This window comes from Thalassophryne amazonica, chromosome 3, assembly GCF_902500255.1.
Source record: "Thalassophryne amazonica chromosome 3, fThaAma1.1, whole genome shotgun sequence".
NCBI classification, from domain to species: domain Eukaryota; kingdom Metazoa; phylum Chordata; class Actinopteri; order Batrachoidiformes; family Batrachoididae; genus Thalassophryne; species Thalassophryne amazonica.
The window spans coordinates 63203217-63224190 of NC_047105.1; the positions used below are offsets into that span (position 1 = coordinate 63203217).

The 20974-nt window shown below is 39.5% G+C and overlaps 1 protein-coding gene across 4 annotated transcripts in view; it reads right to left on the bottom strand.

Annotated features, from left to right (window-relative positions):
* tmcc1b (transmembrane and coiled-coil domain family 1b) overlaps positions 1-20656 on the bottom strand; it is a 34820-nt gene extending 14164 nt beyond the window's left edge. The window contains exons 1-4 of one of the 4 annotated variants that reach the window (XM_034166516.1): positions 20559-20656; positions 9927-10105; positions 5108-5151; positions 1919-2184 (exon numbers count right to left, since the gene is read on the bottom strand). In XM_034166516.1, the coding sequence (XP_034022407.1) occupies positions 1919-2143 (225 nt within the window). In that variant the 5' untranslated portion in view covers positions 2144-2184; positions 5108-5151; positions 9927-10105; positions 20559-20656. Of the gene's footprint in view, positions 1-1918; positions 2699-5107; positions 5152-9926; positions 10106-20558 lie in introns of all 4 variants that reach the window. The other 3 variants (XM_034166514.1, XM_034166513.1, XM_034166515.1) reach the window with 3 other exon arrangements.
* Positions 20657-20974: the final 318 nt, after the last annotated feature.

The following is a 20974-nucleotide window of genomic DNA, read 5'->3' on the forward strand; positions in this document are numbered from 1 at the left end:
CTTCACCTCTACTCCCAGTCACGGTCCCTGTGCTCCGCCAGCAACACCTACTCTCCTCTCCCCGCACCAGACTCAGAACCTTTGGAGATAGGTCTTTCTGTGTAACTGCCCCTGCCCTGTGGAAGGGCCTGCCCCATCATCCGTTCTGCCACTTCTCTGACACAGTTCCAAAAGCACACCTCTTTTCTCAAGTCTATGCTACAGTACTAAGATTTTAGTATTATAGTACACAAAATATATCTTTCAATCTTTATCACAAATCTGTGCTCAAAAGTCAGAAATCTCCCAAATCTGTCAAAATTCAGTTACAGTGAGGAAAATAAGTATTTGAACACCCTGCGGTTTTGCAAGTTCTCCCACTTAGAAATCATGGAGGGATCTGAAATTTTCATCTTAGGTGCATGTCCACTGTGAGAGACATAATCGAAAAAAAATCCGGAAATCACAATGTATGATTTTTTTTTTTTTATAATTTATTTGTATGTTACTGCTGCAAATAAGTATTTGAACACCTACCAACCAGCAAGAATTCTGGCTCACACAGACCTGTTAATTTTTCTTTAAGAAGCCCTCTTATTCTGCACTCTTTACCTGTATTAAATGCACCTGTTTGAACTTGTTACCTGTATAAAAGACACCTGTTCACACAATCAATCACACTCCAACCTGTCCACCATAGCCAAGACCAAAGAGCTGTCTATGGACACCAGGGACAAAATTGTAGACCGGCACAAGGCTGGGATGGACTACAGGACAACAGGCAAGCATATTTGGTAGAAGACAACAACTGTTATGATTATTTATTAGAAAGTGGAAGAAACACAAGATGACTGTCAATCTCCCTCGGTCTGGGATTCCATGCAAGATCTCACTTTGTGGGGTAAGGATGATTCTGAGAAAGCTCAGAACTACACAGAAGGACCTGGTCAATGACCTGAAGAGAGCTGGGACCACAGTCACAAAGATTGCATTAGTAACACATGATGCTGTCATGGTTTAAAATCCTGCAGGGCAGCAAGGTCCCCCTGCTCAAGCCAGCACATGTCCAGGCCTGTTTGAAGTTCACCAGTGACCATCTGGATGATCCAGAGGAGGCATGGGAGAAGGTCATGTGATCAGATGAGACCAAAATAGAGCTTTTTGGAATCAACTCCACTTACCATGTTTAGAGGATGATAACAGCCCCAAGAAAACCATCCCAACCGTGAAGCATGGGGGTGGAAACATCATACTCTGGGGGTGCTCTTCTGCAAAGGGGACAGGACGACTGCACCGTATTGAAGGGAGGATGGATGGGGTCATGTATTGCGAGATTTTGGCAAACAACCTCCTTCCCTCAGTAAGAGCATTGAAGATGGGTCATGGCTGGGTCTTCCAGCATGACAATGACCCAAAACACACAGCCAGGGCAACTTAGGAGGGGCTCCGTAAGAAGCATTTCAAGGTCCTGGAGTGGCCTGGCCAGTCTCCAGACCTGAACTCAATAGAAAATCTTTGGAGGGAGCTGAAACTGCAAACCTGAAAGATCTAGAGAAGCTCTGTATGGAGGAGTGGACCAAAATACCTGCTGCAGTGTGTGCAAACCTGGTGAAAAACTACAGGAAACATTTGACCTGTGTAATGGTAGACAAAGGCTACTGTACCAAATATTAACATTGATTTTCACAGGTGTTCAAATACTTATTTGCAGCAGCAACATACAAATAAATTATTTAAAAAAAATCATACATTGTGATTTCTGGATTTTTCTTTTTAGATTATGTCTCTCACAGTGGACATGCACCTAAGATGAAAATTTCAGACCTCACCATGATTTCTAAGTGGGAGAACTTGCAAAATTGCAGGGTGCTCAAATACTTATTTTCCTCACTGTATAAGAGCATGCATGGGTTCCCATCTCTGAGGTGAGGTTACTCACCTTATCAGGCTCCTCAGTGGAGTGATAACCAGATGTCAGCAGCATATCTGCTAGGGCTGGGCTGCTGGGTGTATCTGTGGTCGAGGACGAGCGTGGGCGTCCAGCCTGCAGCAGGGCCTCATGGGTGCTTTGTCGGTGAATCTGAGGGCTACCTTTCTGGGGAGGTTCCCCAGTGCCCCCTGTTTTGCTTCGGCGGCTCTGCAGGCTGGTCCCTCGCTTCATCATTGGGGGAGCACCTCGGATCTGCTGCAGAACACGACTCAGAGCTGCAGGGGGGGCGGAAGCAGCATGGTTGTCAGAATCCAAAGGGAGAGTTGAGGATGCAGGAACTTCCCCTACGTCTGACCCTACATCAGTGGGCTCGGAGGGAGGGGCACCTGTGCAGGACAAGGCGGAGTCATGCGGGGAAACGGAGGAGCGTCGGCGCTGTGGCTGGAAGAACTGCTTTAGGCCATGGCCCAACGCTCCCATGTTCTCCAGGGCATTATGGGTGATTTTAGACAAGCCATGCTCTGACTCCGACGCCCTCCTGCCAACCTCCAGCTCCGCTCGGTCTCCTGTGTCTGGTTCGTCTGGACTTTGCTCACTACTACCCTGATCCATCAGAGACCTCCAGTTTCACAGTGAGGTTTTACTTGGGGGTGAAGGGGACGAGCTGTACCCCGTCGACACCTCCCCCTAAGAGGCTGCTTGAAAGTCCAGAAGCAGAGGGGATGGCACTCAGTTGGGCCTTTTGAACGTACATGCATCTGTGGCTTGGCTCAATGTCATGCCTGTCTACTACAGAAGGAAAATCAAATGAATTATGACATGCAGCAGTGAGTGATGAATGTAAAGAAGCAGAGCAGAAATAAACCATAACCAAACTGTACAAGGTGGACTGATGCATAAATACTGTAACACAGTCTTCCATGTTTCACAAACCAACATTACTAATTAAAGGATTCTTTTGCAAATAATTTTTAACAAATCAAAGGTTAATATTTTCCTTCTACTCATTAAGAGTAGAAATCCATTTCAGCACGTGGTATGTCTAACAGCACCAGCCCACCAGCATAACAAAAGCAAACAAAATAAATTAAGACTTTGGGAACGATTTCTGAAATGTTCTTATTTTGTCATATTGTGTACTTTGAAAGTTGATGCCTTTAATTGTTTCTGATTAATTTCTGGGTTTTTAAAGCCCAATTACTGTACACAACGCCCTCCCCCCCCCCCCCCCCCCCACACACACACACAAATGAATAAGTACATTTCAGAAAGTAAAAACTGTGCAAATTCATAATCAAAACAAGTGTTTGGATGAGGAGAAAGACTATGAAACTACAACCCCTGGCAAAAATTATGGAATCACCTGCTTCGGAGGATGTTCATTCAGTTGTTTAATTTTGTAGACACAGACATGACACAAAACAAAAGTCATTTCAAATGGCAGCTTTCTGGATTTAAGAAACAGTATAAGAAATCAGGAAAAATAATTGTGGCAGTCAGTCACGGTTACTTTTTTAGACCAAGCAGAGGGAAAAAAATATGGAATCACTCAATTCTGAGGAAAAAATTATGGAATCATGAAAAACAAAAGAACGCTCCAACACATCACTAGTATTTTGTTGCACCACCTCTGGCTTTTATAACAGCTTGCAGTCTCTGAGGCATGGACTTAATGAGTGACAAACAGTACTCTTCATCAATCTGGCTCCACCTTTCTCTGATTGCTGTTGCCAGATCAGCTTTGCAGGTTGGAGCCTTGTCATGGACCATTTTCTTCAACTTCCACCAAAGATTTTCAATTGGACTGAGATCCGGACTATTTGCAGGCCATGACATTGACCCTATGTGTCTTTTTGCAAGGAATGTTTTCACAGTTTTTGCTCTATGGCAAGATGCATTATCATCTTGAAAAATTATTTCATCATCCCCAAACATCCTTTCAATTGATGGGATAAGAAAAGTGTCCAAAATATCAACGTAAACTTCTGCATTTATTGATGATGTAATGACAGCCATCTCCCCAGTGCCTTTACCTGACATGCAGCCCCATATCATCAATGACTGTGGAAATTTACATGTTCTCTTCAGACAGTCATCTTTATAAATCTCATTGGAACAGCACCAAAGTTCCAGCATCATCACCTTGCCCAATGCAGATTCGAGATTCATCACTGAATATGACTTTCATCCAGTCATCCACAGTCCACGACTGCTTTTCCTTAGCCCATTGTAACCTTGTTTTTTTCTGTTTAGGTGTTAATGATGGCTTTCGTTTAACTTTTCTGTATGTAAATCCCATTTCCTTTAGGCGGTTTCTTACAGTTCGGTCACAGACGTTGACTCCAGTTTCCTCTCATTCGTTCCTCATTTGTTTTGTTGTACATTTTCGATTTTTGAGACATATTGCTTTAAGTTTTCTGTCTTGACACTTTGATGTCTTCCTTGGTCTACCAGTATGTTTGCCTTTAACAACCTTCCCATGTTGTTTGTATTTGGTCCAGAGTTTAGACACAGCTGACTGTGAACAACCAACATCTTTTGCAACATTGCGTGATGATTTACCCTCTTTTAAGAGTTTGATAATCCTCTCCTTTGTTTCAATTGACATCTCTCGTGTTGGAGCCATGATTCATGTCAGTCCACTTGGTGCAACAGCTCTCCAAGGTGTGATCACTCCTTTTTAGATGCAGACTAACGAGCAGATCTGATTTGATGCAGGTGTTAGTTTTGGGGATGAAAATTTACAGGGTGATTCCATAATTTATTCCTCAGAATTGAGTGAGTCCATATTTTTTTTCCCTCTGCTTGGTCTAAAAAAGTAACTGTTACTGACTGCCACAATTTTTTTTCCTTGATTTCTTATAGTGTTTCTTAAAGTCAGAAAGTTGCCATTTGAAATGAATTTAGTTTTGTGTCATTTCTGTGATCTGCTTTTTTTCTACAAAATTAAAAAACTGAATGAACATCCTCCGAGGCCGGTGATTCCATAATTATTGCCAGGGGTTGTATAAATGACAGTCTAAATGGAAAGTGAATGACATCTAATTCTCAGTGTTCAGCAATCCGCAGTGAGCTCTTCCTGTAGACTCTTTAAACACTGTAAAGGACTGACCCAAATTTTGAATCTCAGGCAGCAGGTTATACAAAAACATTTTTTAAAGACATTAGAAAAGAAATTAGATGTGACAAAGTACTCACCATCAGCCCCAGCTTCTCCTCCTTTTCTGACGCACAACTCAGGACTGGCAAAATACAGCAGAAATACGGACAATAAAAAAAGAGATAGCTTATTATACTATACAATAAAAAAATATTTTTTTAAAATAAAGCCTGTAGCAAGTAATCACACACAAAATAATATTTCAGCATATTAAATTAACAAACATCATTACCCATTTCTAATGCCAGTATCATTCACACAGCTCAACTGGTTGGACTACACCTCTGCATGTGTGACTCACACAAACCAGAACCACCTGCTGTGCTTGAATTTCAAAGTCACGTAAGCGCCACCGGAATATTTGTGACTATGTTTGAGCTGACTAAACAGTTCAGGTTTTGAATTAGATGACCACCTTTATAGTTCAATCACAAATGGTTTTGCAAGACCATACAAAAATTCAAAAGAGCAGTAACTATGTAAAAAAAAAAAAAACTTTAGCAGACTAAATTAGTGGAATTAAATTTAGTGGAAGCCAATTGGTCCGCTGATGGTTTTTGAAGTTGGCTGAAAAGCAAATCTGCCAACAAAAAGTTAGCTTTGCTAATTGGCAATTAGCAGATTAGTGGAACTTGTTGGGAAAGTGTAGGTACACGGACCCACAACAGGGGGCGCAAATGAACGGACAATGGAATAGGTCAAATAACAACACTTTACTGTTGTGAATGTGCACAACAAATACAACAGATTACAACAATGGACAAAAGTCAATTCACAAAGATGTCGTGTGGGCAGGCTCGAAGATAGGAGACGCCTGTCCAAAGCAGAACCGGAACCACATGATTTCCTCCGCCACCAGACCCCAGGAATACTGGAACCGCCAAGTCCCGAACTCCCAGGTGGCCACTGCCTCCGCGTGTCGGACCTGGTACTGCTGGCGAGGAACAAAAAGCAATTAAATGAGGGCGCGTTTGCACCCAGGAATCCGTATAGCAGGAATGCTACCTCCACCTCTCGTTGGAAAAGTAGTCCACACTAACAACGCACAAGTCACAAAAAATACTGTCAAAACAGTCAGCTGAGGTACGTTACCTTCCAGGTAGAACGATATCTCGGCAAAGAGGTGGAGGCGTTGTCCTGCTGATATTCCCCTGTTGATCAGATGATGGGTAACAGCTGTTGCAGGTGATGCATGACAGCTGTCACCCTGGCTGCTCCTGTGAGGCGGCTGCGCCCTCTCGTGCCTGAAGCCCGCACTTCAGGCAGGGCGCCCTCTGGTGGTGGGCCAGCAGTACCTCCTCTTCTTCCGGCCCACACAACAGAACTGTGCCTACTGCTCACAGATTAAAGGTACTGTATATAAAAAACAAAATCATACCAAACCATGAGGTCTAAACACAAATATGAAGCAAATCATGACTTCTGTGTACCTTGACACCCCTTCTGCTTGTATTTATTAATGATTGACGAAAATGAAATCCAACACATATTCAGTGACTTGGAAATGTTAATGTAACCATCCCTTGTCTTCAGAAAACTGACTGTAAAAGTAATGATTTAATCCTTATATGTAGAATAATTTTTTTTTTTTGGAATGTGCTACAGGCCTTAAATGCAAGAATGGATGTATATTAGCAAATGAAATGAAGTTGACCATACAAAGCATGAAATATCTTTGTTTCATACTGTCTGCAGTGAAACAGAAGTCAAAGTAAATGTATGGCATGTCTCCACCGTCAGTCATAAAATATGCCGATAACATACGGTAGTGTTCAGAATAATAGTAGTGCTATGTGACTTGACTGATGAACGCTGCTGCACGCTTCTTCTTTGTTTATTGGCAGAACACAAACCAGCTTTAGAGGTGCATACCACCACCTTCTGTATTGGAGTGTGTTTAATCTTGGTAGTAATTAATCTACAGTAGTGTTCAGAATAATAGTAGTGCTATGTGACTAAAAAGATTAATCCAGGTTCTGAGTATATTTCTTATTGTTACATGGGAAACAAGGTACAAGTAGATTCTCACAAATCCAACAAGACCAAGCATTCATGATATGCACAATCTTAAGGCTATGAAATTGGGCTATTAGTAAAAAAAAGTAGAAAAGGGGGTGTTCACAATAATATAGTGTGGCATTCAGTCAGTGAGTTTGTCAATTTTGTGGAACAAACAGGTGTGAATCAGGTGTCCCCTATTTAAGGATGAAGCCAGCACCTGTTGAACATGCTTTTCTCTTTGAAAGCCTGAGGAAAATGGGACGTTCAAGACATTGTTCAGAAGAACAGCGTAGTTTGATTAATAAGTTGACTGGAGAGGGGAAAATTTATACGAAGGTGCAAAAAATTATAGGGTGTTCATCTACAATGATCTCCAATGCTTTAAAATGGACAAAAAAAAAAAAAAAAAAAGACGCGTGGAAGAAAACGGAAAACAACCATCAAAATGGATAGAAGAATAACCAGAATGGCAAAGGCTTGATTGATCAGCTCCAGGATGATCAAAGACAGTCTGGAGTTACCTGTAAGTGCTGTGACAGTTAGAAGATGCCTGTGTGAAGCTAATTTATTTGCAAGAATACCCCGCAAAGTCCCTCTGTTAAATAAAAAACATGTGCAGAAGAGGTTACAATTTGCCAAAGAACACACCAACTGGCCTAAAGAGAAATGGGAGAAAATCTTGTGGAATGATGGGAGTAAAATTGTTCTTTTTGGGTCCAAGGGCCGCAGACAGTTTGTGAGACGACCCTCAAACTCTGAATTCAAGCCACAGTTCACAGTGAAGACAGTGAAGCATGGTGGTGTGCAAGCATCATGATATGGGCATGTTTCTCCTACTATGGTGTTGGGCCTATATATCGCATACCAGGTATCATGGATCAGTTTGGATATGTCAAAATACTTGAAGAGGTCATGTTGCCTTATGCTAGAGGACATGCCCTTGAAATGGGTGTTTCAACAAGACAATGACCCCAAGCACACTAGTAAACGAGCAAAATCTTGGTTCCAAACTAACAAAATTAATGCCTCGCAGATGTGAAGAAATCATGAAAAACTGTGGTTATACAACTAAATACTAGTTTAGTGATTCAAAGGATTGCTAAAAAAGCAGTTTGAACATAACAGTTTTGAGTTTGTAGCATCAACAGCAGATGCTACTATTATTGTGAACAGCCCCTTTTCTACTTTTATTTACTAATAGCCCAATTTCATAGCCTTAAGAGTGTGCATATCATGAATGCTTGGTCTTGTTGGATTTGTGAGAATCTACTGAATCTACTGGTACCTTGTTTCCCATGTAACAATAAGAAATATACTCAAAACCTGGATTAATCTTTTTAGTCACATAGCACTACTATTATTCTGAACACTACTGTACTGTTGGCATGACAGTGGATAAAAAGTAAGTCCCTTCGACTGCTCCCTTATTTTCACTCGAGTTCGCCACAGCAGATCCGAGGTGGATCTGCATGTTGATTTGGCACACGTTTTACGCCGGATGACCTTCCTGATGCAACTCCACATTACATGGAGAATAGGCAGGGGTGGGGTTTGAACAGAGAACCTTCCACATTGAAATCAAGCGCACTAACCACTTGGCCACCAAGAAGCAGTATAGTTACTAAGATTTTATTTAGTTACAGTGGCATGGGAGGAAAAAAGGTTCAGTTCAATTGGAAATGTGGCTTCTAATGTGCAGCAAGCTTACTTACTTAGGACATCAGCTCCCTCTCCCTCTCTCACATATTTTCCCACAGTTCAATGTCAGCGCAGTCCACTCTGTACCAGCTGAGACTGGAGGCAGTGGGGCATTCCCTACCCTCCCTCTTTCCTTAATTTAACTCTTTCATGGCCTGTTGCACTCACTTACATTATTTGGCCCACACTGGTATTTCTGGGCTGAATTTAAAACTAAATTTTGTGGTGGCAGGTCACATCTCATATCAGACAGGCCAGGCCATTGGGAAGTGCTCCAAACATCCATATGGTCAGTCCAGGGCTGCAAATAGCGCAGAAACAACAATCCTCTTTTCCAGTGTTGAGCGCTCCACATGTTTTTATTGTGGCTGGAATGTCAATCTTGCCACCAATCCCTCAGAAGGAGTTATCTGCAGGCAACCTGCAGTTCTGGATAAAGTGTAACATCATGTCCAAGACAGGTCCTTGCATACCAACTTACAATAAAATACTTTTGTTATCTGTATGTAAGAAGAATGTCACCTACAGTATAAGTTTATTTATTAGGCAGTTTGAAATATCGCATATACAGCATATTGAAACAATATTCCACACAGCACAATTATGCTGGCCATATTGTATTTTTTTATTTTTTAACATAAAACATATTCTAGACATAAATAAACCAAGTAACAAATTATTAAAATGTTTCTTTTAGTCAGTTTTTCTGGGGAAAAGAACAACTTTACAGATGGTGACAAATAAAAAGAAAATCCAACATGAAGTGTCTTAGTATGGTGTTGGGCCACTGTGCTCAATCAGAACAGCTTCAATGTGCTTTGGGATTGAGTCTATGAGTCTCTAAAACTCTACAGGAAGGATCGAACATCAGTCTTCCAATAGATATTCCCTCATTTGTTGGTTTGATGATGGTTCTGGACAGCACTGTCTCTCTCTTTGGTCCAAAATCTCCTATGTGTTCAATTAGGTTGAGATCTGGTGAGTAGGAAGGATATGATTCACAACAATTTCATACTCATCAAATCACTCAATGACTCCTCATGGCCTATGTATAGGGGGGTAATCATTGCTTCTCCACTCAGGTTTTTCCCTTTGACACCTGTCTGTATGTCGTAAGAGCACTGAACCCAGTAACAGTGAAACTGTGGTAAAGCATACCTTCAATAGTGGTCATCAACAGACAAGCTGTGATCAGGTAAAACAGGAAGCAGTTTTAAAGCCAGGCCAACCAAGTTGCCAACGTCACGTCGTCAGAGTAATTCTTCCAAATGAATGTTTGCAGAATGGCTGCCAAACTTTAGTCAGCTGTTTCCATGGACATTTAGAAAAATCACATGCTGTAAAAGAGAAAAGAAAAAACTGAGTAAAAGGTAGCATGGGGGGAGCAGAATAGCAATACTGTCAAAAAATAGGGCACACAGAGAGTACTTGTATCTGCCAAAGTCCACAGCTCCATCCAATTTAATGGGCCTGTCACACCTTGACGATTTAGTCAGCGTATGCCGACTTGTGAAAAATTTGGAGAATATGCTGGCAATGTCGAGAGGAAAAAAAATAAAATAAAAAAGAGGAGCAGGGACTTGTTCTCCAAGACCCAGCTTCTCCTGCACAGTTGACTTGACTGCACTTTATGAGACAGCCACAACAGAGAACTGTGTGCTCTGTCATTTTAAAAAGTTCAGTAACATTTAGTGAGGTAAATGTGTGTATGTTTAGCTGCACAATTAAGTGGTCTGTACAACCAGAAGCTTCTAATGATGTATTCACCTGTTCAGTGGTGACAAGAAGTGTTTACTCCAAGTTCTTTACCCAAGCCCAGTAACATTAATTAACCAGATAGCTTCTGCTTGCATTGTAAATAAATAATGTGGTGACTCAGTTACTCTTTGTCTGGAGTGAAAAGATGACCCTCAAAATATCTAAAAATAGAGACTTAGTTGTAATTAGACAAAATTACTCTTTAAAAACTCTTGATCGTGTAAAATCACCTGCTGAGGTGACTGGTAGCAAGGAAAATCTGCACCATTTTAGCCCTCGTACACAGTTACCCACCCTGGATTATACAGACATTCACTGTAGTTTTATTTGCATTTTGCAACATCATGCAGTCCATACAACTCAACCATCAAAGAGCAAGCAAAAGAACAAACCTTTAATAATATGCCGACTTGCATGGACTTCATGGACAGTGGTATTGCCAAACAGGAAAGAAAGCTATGTGAAGTCGCTGCCTGTATAATCAGTCATTTTGGCAAATGTCCTTGCATTTACTGAGATAAGCATGCCCAGTGCCCACGCTCATGATGCATTCCATTTGTACTCAGAGGTTGGAATTTCCCAGTTATGCCCCATCCCTTAATGTATTTTCTGCACTATTGGCTCTCTTCCATAAGGTCTCTTTGGTGGACCATGTATTTTTTGTAGTACTCCATACTCCAAAATCTTGGAGGTATCCAGCTCATTCCATGGCTGTGTGGAAAATGGAAGACATTTTCAAATATTTTTATTGAAAACCACAATGAATGGTACAATGACGCTAGTACAAAGGTATATTTTGATTTTTATATATTAAAATAAATAAATTGAACAACAAAATTACAAAACCACAACCCACACCTCGAGACAAAAAACACCCACCCACTCAACTACCCCGGCTCAATGAGTACACAAAGTAAAAATGCACATCATCAAAACTACATGACCCAGCCCTCAGTCATGTAAGACCTGCAAATCAGTAAAATATGAAAGAAAAGGTTCCCATTTATGGTAGAACTTATCAATATTAACCCTCTATGTGCATTTGATGTTTTCAAATACGAAGAAAAACACAATATCCTGGAGCCACTGTGAAATAAAGGGAGAGTTGGGGGACTTCCATAGCAGAAGAATACGTCATCTGGCCAGTAGAGGTGAAAAACTAATCATTTCTTTTTGTAAAGAAGTTAAAGAAGTGAACTGATCTTGGGGACCCAAAATAGAAATTAATGGACAAGCAAGCAATTTCCAGTATAGTAGAAAGAATGCAAAAATAACTTGACCAAAAAGTCTGTAACCAGGGCAAAGGAAAAACATGCAACAATGTGGGTTTAAGCATCAGTCAAGCATCTTGCACCTCCAGGTAGATTTCAGAAAGACTTAACTTTGAAAAATGGACTCTATGAATGACTTTAAAATGTATGAGCGTGAGGCAAGCATGAGACTGTACTTAACTCTCCAATAACTCTATCCCACCATTCATCAGTGAGCCAAAGTCCCAGCTCCGCCTTCCAAGCGAGCAGTCCTTAATTTGTAGTTTGATTGATCACAGAGATCCAAGATGTGGCTTTATAAGTTTCTGAAACAATCCCTCTTCGATGTGTATCAAAAGAGAACAAGCTCGCCCATGATTGTACAGGAGGTAACGTGAGGAAATAAGAGAAAGCTTTGGAGACAAAATGTCTAACCTGAAAATACCTAAATAAATGATTTGAAGGCAGACTACATGAAGCTGACAAACTGGCAAAGCTGTTAAATGTATCATCGGAATACAAATCAATGAGACATTTTACACTTTTTTATGCCACACTGAAAAAAGCAGAGTCCAAATATGAAGGGAGAAACAGCTGGTTATTACACAATGAACCAGACAGAGATGCACCTAAAAATTTGAAATGTTTCCTAAATTGGTAGAGAAGACATTTACCTTGGGTATGACATCATTCCCAGCCACGACCTACCACTTCCGAGGTAAACAGAACACAGCATTTCCTCCAACAGGGATCCTCTCCATGCAACCAGGCACTTCTAAAGACAATTTTATGTACTTGGTGGCAGCATGAAGCAGATTTCAACTTGCCCTCTAAACTTACATTGTATAGCTATTTAGCCCATGACTGTGTTAACAATTCAATGCTGCACAAATTGTTTTTGTCGCCAATGAAAAGTTGAGCCTGAAAATCCTGCTTAAGTAACGCTTTAAAGCCCTCTTTAATTTACTTCATGACATTTTTAAATCCATTACGCAGAGTATATTATATCATTGCAACTCTGAATTGTCACTATTTCTACACACACAATGTTCACGTTCACTCCACGATGCAAATACTGAGTTCACAGAATAATATTTGAAGCAAATACTCTGAAAATATAGCCAACATTTTCACAGAAGTGCCTCTACTTCATACACCGCCTTAATTAATATGTCAAAATGGAAATGCGTTATGTGCCTGAGGCTTTTTATTTAATTACATAATGTTAATTAAAAGTGCAAGAGACCTTTGGGGAATATGAAGAGCACATGAACTGCTATCTAGTCTTACGTTTCTGTTTAAATAAGATAAGGATACACGCCAAACAGTAAACAAGGTCATGTTGTTTATACAGACGTTACTCTGCACAAGGAAATACTCGGATACGTTAATATTTAGTTACACATCAGTAATAACATCCATGTTGAACAGATTCTATGAAAATACAACACAAAATCATTACCTATACCTTACTAAAAAATAATATCCGCAAACTTGAAAACATTTACACGCAGTCAACGGCGAAAACTGGAGCTGCGCAAAACGCAACTGTGCTCCTATTAAGTTGCAGTAAATAGCCAGATCCCACGCACGTCTGACGCTAAAGATATGAGGATGAAATTAGCACCTCGTTAGCTCATGTTCACAGGCCTGGTCGTTAAAACACGCGACTGCCCAGTACAAATGATGCAAACATCCACGTAGTTAATCGTATTAGTCTTCAGTGCTGCTAACCGCTGGGAGATATAAAGTGTAAATACAACATGTTTCTCTTTTTTTGTGGCTAGTCTTCTGTCAGAACAGCTAGCAGCACAAGCTAAGTTGGTGCCCCGGCATACGTTGGTTTAATATCACAGCACACGCCGCAGATGCTGGGCGGGGTGATGTCGCTGGCCCCCACATGAGGGTTATATTCACAACTAAACAGTTTAGTTATCAGCTAATCTTTAAGCACATAAAATACAAAGAAGGGAGTGCTGTAGTAGCGTCTACAAATGCCTTGCATCTTAATATCATATATATATCCCCAAAAAGGCATGAAAAATGCAAATATTCAATATTTACAAGCAATTTGTGAATATTGTTGGGTCTGCATTTACAAATGCCTCAACATTTGATGCTAGACTGTTTTGGAAATAAACATCAGTTAGGTATATGATAAAAAATTAAAGTTAAAGGAACTGTAACAGAAATGGGGTGGTTTGGAAAGACCCTACAGAGACCTTCAAAATGGTGTTTAAATATTTGTTCTATGTCACATATGAAGAAACGTATGAGCATTTGAAGGTCGGTAGATTTTGGTAAATTACGTCTGTGTGCTTAAAGCTAGAGTGCCAGGAAGCATATTGAAATTGAGATGATTGTTAGAATTTTGATGGGGACCAAAGTAATTTTGTTCGTTAATGTGAATATAAAGGATTCCCAAAATATTAGTCTGAACATGATTAAAATTCGTCCGTATCGAAACAAATTCTGAATTATTGGCACGTACCAAAAATTTGAAAGCCAGGACGCCATTGGGGTGACGTCACAGGTCACGTGGGGGGGGGTTTCATCGCTAGCTGCAGCGACAGAAGACTGGCGATCGAACTCACGAGGATTTTGCAGCACTGCTTTTGCACAGGTAAGTTGCTTGGTGACTGGTGTCTTACAGTGTACAGTTATGGTTATTATCTGAGTCTGTTATTATCTGAGTTATTAAGTGCATCTGCGCAAGCGCATACACACTTCCGGCTTGAATTCGTCTGCAGGTTTTAACGTTCGCTGGGGCAAAATATGCTATGGATTTCCCTCAAATTATGTATGTTCCCACAAATTAAAAATTCCCCCAAAATTTTAATGGGTTCAAAATATGATGTAGTTTATATATATTAAACTTCAGACTATATTTTATCTATTGAAGATTGCCGCCATTCTAGCTTTAAGAGAAAAACACCAGAAAGCTGTGACCGGTGTCTCGTTTACATTTCAAACCTAATTATTACCTTATTTAAATGTGTGATTTGCAATGATCCACCATATAAACACTGTTTTCTGACAGAAGTTTCCAAGCTAAAAAAAAAAAAAAAAATGGCTATTTTGACATGTCTGCCGTCTTGCTGGCTTGACATCGGTGTTGTGGTTCATAAAAATATGCATGCGAAGGCTTCGATCACCACCAAACTTCACAGAAGGGTACATAGTCACTTGAATTACATGTTCTATATTATTTGAAAACCGATCTTTACAAGCGAATGTTTTCAACACAATTTTTCAGTTAAATTTTTCACAGAATTTCCTAACTTCTACTCATCACAGGAATACCGTTTGAAAACAAGGTTGCAGGGGGATTTAATCTACATCATCAAACAGGGAGATTCCCGACTGTCAAAAATAAATGCATTCCTCAAAGCGCAAACTCAGCATTGCTGCCTGGAAAGTCTCACAACTCAGGTGCAGCTGATACAGCCACAGCAGCGGACGCCATATTTAGATAATATGCACGTACCTACATCAGTATTAGTGTAACAAAGATCAGGATCACAAGTCCGTAATCAGAATCAAAGCTGAGCTTTTAGGTTCCTGTGGTTGTTTTTGATGATCCATAAGTGACAATGATCCATCCATCTATTTTCGAAACTACCTTATTCCAGCTAAGGGTCACAGCGAGCTGGAACCTTCCTCAGCAGTCACTGGGCGAAAGGCAGGGTACACCCTGGACAGGCTGCTAGTCTATCGCAGGGACATACACAAGTGCATCTCAAATATTAGAATTACTGTAAAATTTTATCTTGTGGAAAAGTTTAATTTTTTTTTGTTAAGAACTTCAGAAAGTGAAAATGTTACATATTGTAGATTCATCACAAGCAAATCCCTTCAGCTTGGCTGACGTAAAAACATATGAATCAAATCCATATAGTTTTTGAAAAAAATAAAAAGGTATGATACTTTTCTAACAGACCTCGTATGTTTATTTATGCACTCAGTACTTGGCTGGGACTCCTTCTGCACAAATTACTGCATCAATGTGGTGTGGCATGGAGGTAATCAGCCTGTGACACTGCTGAGGTGTCATGGAAGTCCATGTTCCATAAAAGCTTCTCATCTTCCTCTTGATAATATCCCACTGAGAATGGATGGGGTATTGTTTTATGGGAGCAATTAAATACATTAACATCATGGTCTTCAAATCAGTTACTGTTGTTTTAGTACTGTGGGCAGATACGTTTTGCTGTAAAAATTAATCAGCACCTCCAGAAAGCCTGTCAGCAGATGCAAGCATGAAGTGCTCTAAAATCACCTGGTAGATGGCTGCACTGACTGTGGACTTGATAAAACACAGTAAATGCAGATGATATGGCACCCCAAATCATCATTGACTGGAAATTTCATACCAGACTTCAAGCAACTTTGATTCTAGCCTATGCCTTCCCACTCTTCAAAATGGTCCAGTTCCTTTCTCTTTAGCCCAGGTAAGACGCTTTTGAAACTGTCCCTGGTTCAGCAGTGGCTTGGCACTAGGAATGTGACACTTGTAGTCCATTTCCTGGACACTTCTTTGCATGGTGGCTCTTGATACACTAGCTCCAGCCAAAGTCCACTCTTACTCATGCTCCCCCAAATTACTGGATCAGCATTAACTGTCTTCTCAAGGCGTCGGTCATCCCTGTTACTTGTGTGTCTTTTCCAACCACACTTTTCCCTTCCAGTGAATCTTCCATAAATATACTCCTTACCCTCATTGTGGATGGTGTCTGTTCATGAGTAGCTTCTGGACAACTCCAAAGTCAGCAGTCTTCCTCATGATTGTGGTTGTGTATACTGAACCAGACTAGAATTTCATGGTATTTATGCTTGAAATTAAATATTCTAATATTTTTGAGATACTTTTATGGATCTGTAGGCCATAATTATCAAAATTAAAAAGTTTGAAACATTTGTATTTATGTGGAATGAGTCTACAATATGTTAAATTTGCACTTTCTGAAATACCTGACAAAAATATGCAACTTTTTCAGGACATTCTTCATTCTTCTTCATTTTCACAACATTTTTTTTAGCTGCTCCTGTTGACAAACACAGTCACACCTACAATCAATTTAAAGTCACTAACTTACCTAACTTGTAGGCTATGTCTTTGGAAGTAGGAGGAAGATGTAGCACCCAGAGAGAACATGCAAAACGTCACACAGAAAGGACCAGGTTGGATGGGAATCCAGGACTCTCACTGTGAGGCAGCAGTGCTAACCACTAAGCCACTGTGCTGTGCTTTCGGCTAAATTTTATATGTGGATAAATGTTCACCCAAGAACTGCCCTTAAAGGGTTTGTTTTGGTGAAGATTAAGGTAACTAGTTTTCATAAACACCTTTCGTTTTTCATACAAGTATTATCATATCACTTGTCTAAGACATTTTTTTGGAATATTTCATAATGTTTATTTTGTTAAAATGTAACTGTCGCAACCATGTCATAACATGTTGCAAACATCAACTTCAGAAGAACCTTATCTATCTATAAAACAAGAAGCGTCCATGTGAGTGTATTTAGTAGAAATCCTTTTATTTTCATATAAATGATAATAAAACTTTTTTAAAACAATATTAAATACTATATTCAAATAATAATATAACATAAGGACACCTCTTTGTACATCCCACCTTCAAACACAGCCTCATACGACCATCCATGAGAAATCTACTTAAGCTCCCAATTTTCTATAGGAATACAAACTCGCTATGGGCGCTGCACTAGTTTTTACAAATAAAGGAAGAACAGTGAGGTTAGTGAGATAAAATGCAAAACATCATACAAATGTTAACTTCTTATGATCATTCTTGGGACAGGTTGTACTCTACGGAAGCTCTGAGCTGCCAAGCCCTAATATATATTTGTCTCAGTATCATGTAATTACGTGAAAAGTTTCATGTTATAACGTGATATTTATCACGTTATTTCGTGATATGAAATTATCATGTTATTTCATGATGCGCTATTTTCACGTTATAACGAGAAATTATCACGTTATAACAAGAAATTATCGCGTTATTTCGTGATATGAAATTATCTTGTTATTCTGAGATAAGAAACTATCATGTTATTTCATGATATGCAACTATCACGTTATTCCGAGATATGCAACTATCACGTTATTCTGAGATAAGAAATTATCACGTTATTTCGTGATATGAAATTATCTCGTTATTCCGAGATAAGAAACTATCATGTTATTTCATGATATGCAACTATCACGTTATTCCGAGATATGCAACTATCGCGTTATTCTGAGATAAGAAATTATCACGTTATTCTGAGATATGCAACTATCACGTTATTTCGTGTTAAGCATTTATCATGTTATTTCATGATATGTAGGCTATTCAGGTAATTCAGCGCTTCAACACTTCACAGGTTCAGTCAAGGAACATGGCTCGTCTGTGATGTAGGGGGATTTAAGGATCAATAAAAAGCATAAGCCAATACTTTTGCTATTTGTTTTCACTATAATCAGAGTAAAAAAAAAAAAGCAAACAGCCTTAGACAAGTAGCGCCCTTTACTGGTATTCTATCGCCCTCTAGTGGCAGAATAGCAGAACAGGTATATGGCTGTGTATCCAAGTAAAACCATATTGTTTTCACGTTATAACGTAAAAATACCATGAAATACCGTGATAAATGTTTATCACAAAATAACATGAAAATTTCATAATTCGAAATAACGTGATAATTTCATATTATGAAATAACGTGATAGATTCATATCTCAGAATAACGTTATAATTTCTTATCACGAAATAACATAATTTCACGATAAAAAGTGAAAATACCATATCATGAAATAACATGATAGTTGTGCATCACAAAATAACGTGATAGATATCACGTTATAACGTAATAAATATCACGTTATAACATGAAACCTTTCACGTTATTACATGTTACTGAGTCAAATTATACTTATATGGCTGGCAGCTCCACGTCGCCGTAGTACTCCCCTCCCATTCGCAGACAAATACGTCTGAGGCAACAAGCCTGGTCTGTGAGTGTGTGCTAACAGTAAGACTGTGTACCACTGCAGTCACCACACTACAGAACCACTGTGGGTGTAGGCAACTGGTCCACCTTCATCTCCAGAAAGTAACCATCTATCTACCTACAGAATCCAGTGTTTTGCGCAATTTGCAAACCTGGGGAAAGTGGGAATTTTTTTTACTCGTGAATGTAACCGCAATTTCTGGAAGCACTTCTGGGGTTGGACAGAGCCTCTAAACCAGTCTCGACTGCCTAGCAATTTTGCAAATCATTTTACCTTAAATGATTTAGAATAGGGGATGGTGACCAAGTGGTTAGTGCACATGGTTTCAGTGCGGAAGGTTTCCGGTTCAAACCCCACCCCTGCCACATTTTTCCATGTAATGTGGAGTTGCGTCAGGAAGGGCATCCGGTGTTAAAAAAAAAAAAAAAAAATGTGTCAATTCAACATGCAAGATCCACCTCGGATCACCTGTGGTGACCCCGAGTGAAGACAAGGAAGCGGGCGAAGGGACTTACTTTTTTTTTGCCTTAGAATAAGGGTTCGAATTAGGAGATAATTTTTGTTGAGCTCTTGAAGTCTGGGAGGCGCTACAGAGCTCCTCTGGCCAAAGGTTCTTTCAAAAAATCTTTTATACCAAATGCCGTCACCATAATGAACTCAAAAAAGTGACCACTCCACAAATTAAACCTGAACTGCTTTACTTCTGTTTTATTTGATTTTATTAGATCTTACTGTACATTTTATTTATCTTACTAGGTCTTATTCTATTTCTTCTTTTACTTCCATGTATTTTATGTATCTTATTTTTGTTTTATTCGTGTGTTTGTATGAATGTTTTATGACTGTTTTTTTGTCTTTTTTGTGCTGGTGAGCCAAAGACAATTTTCCACATCGGTGGACAATAAAGAATTATTCTATTCTATTCTATTCTAAAATATGTGAACATTTGAACAATACTTTTGGTCCTTAATCACAGCAGTTGCACAATTCCAAGTCCAGGTCCAGGTCCCATGTGAGAATACTGCAGATTTGCAATATGCATGAAACATGGGCATCCCCTTGGCCCTTTATCATTGCTGGAGTCCTCCACACTGAGGCACTTTCAGAAATGAAGGCCAGTTTTGGAGTGCAAAAATTCTGTTTGTGTGTAGACAGTACTTTGAACTCAAGAAAAATGTAACGTGCATTTCAGTTTTTTAAAAGAGAAAAAAAGAACAATTTTTTAAAAATCAGTTGCAATCCCACCTTTTGGCTTTCATAGAAACAATAAAATGGCTTTCAAATACAAACGTGTTACTTAAGCACAAATGTTTAGCAGGATTTCAAAATTTTGACGAATTTTCAATTGATTTTAAGGACTTTACTTGCAAAATACAAGAAAATTTGTTATTTTCTATAAAGGTGATTAGATAAGCTATGGCACATAGGTAGGTCCTCAACAGCTTTTATGGGTCTATTAAGGTTAAATTCAACAAAGCAAAACTATTCTTTTAAATGTTTATAATTAAGTGTCGACCTGGCTGTCAATTCCAACGTTTCACTTTTCCAACAAAATTCTCTATCCGTAACACCGCCCTTCCGCATTGTGCTGGTACTTAAAACAAACGCATACTTGACGAGGCTTTCTGTTAAAAAAAATACAGCTACAGGGTGGCAATAAGATAAATAACATTAACCTCCGGACACACACACACAACGTGTGGGGACACGTTTCATTCAAAAGTCCAACAACAAAATGTGCGAGTGAGGTTTTTACAGCATTAACTTACATGAGCGCTGAGAGGATTGTGTTGATGACCGTTCATTTCTCCCGATGGTCGAACACGCCCACGGTGACGTCAGATAGCATCAGGTCAGCTGACATCCCGTACGATGCACGCACGCACACAGGCTATGACGTTTACCAAAGGGTGATCGAAGACAAGCGCTGTTTGAAAACTTAAAACTTATTTCTGCCACAGTGGTGTTGGTGGAAAAGCAACATATTGGTTGCAGAAATTAGGTGGAATCCCAGTAAAAATAAAGAAAAAAAATTCTGAACTACCTTTTTAATTTGGAGACATAAAACAAATTACAGAATTCAAAGTCTAGGAAAAAGAGAGACATACTTAAGATAATAACGGGACAATCCCTGATACAAATGGAAATTAATGTGTCACAGTGTGTTAAATAAAACGTGCAGCTT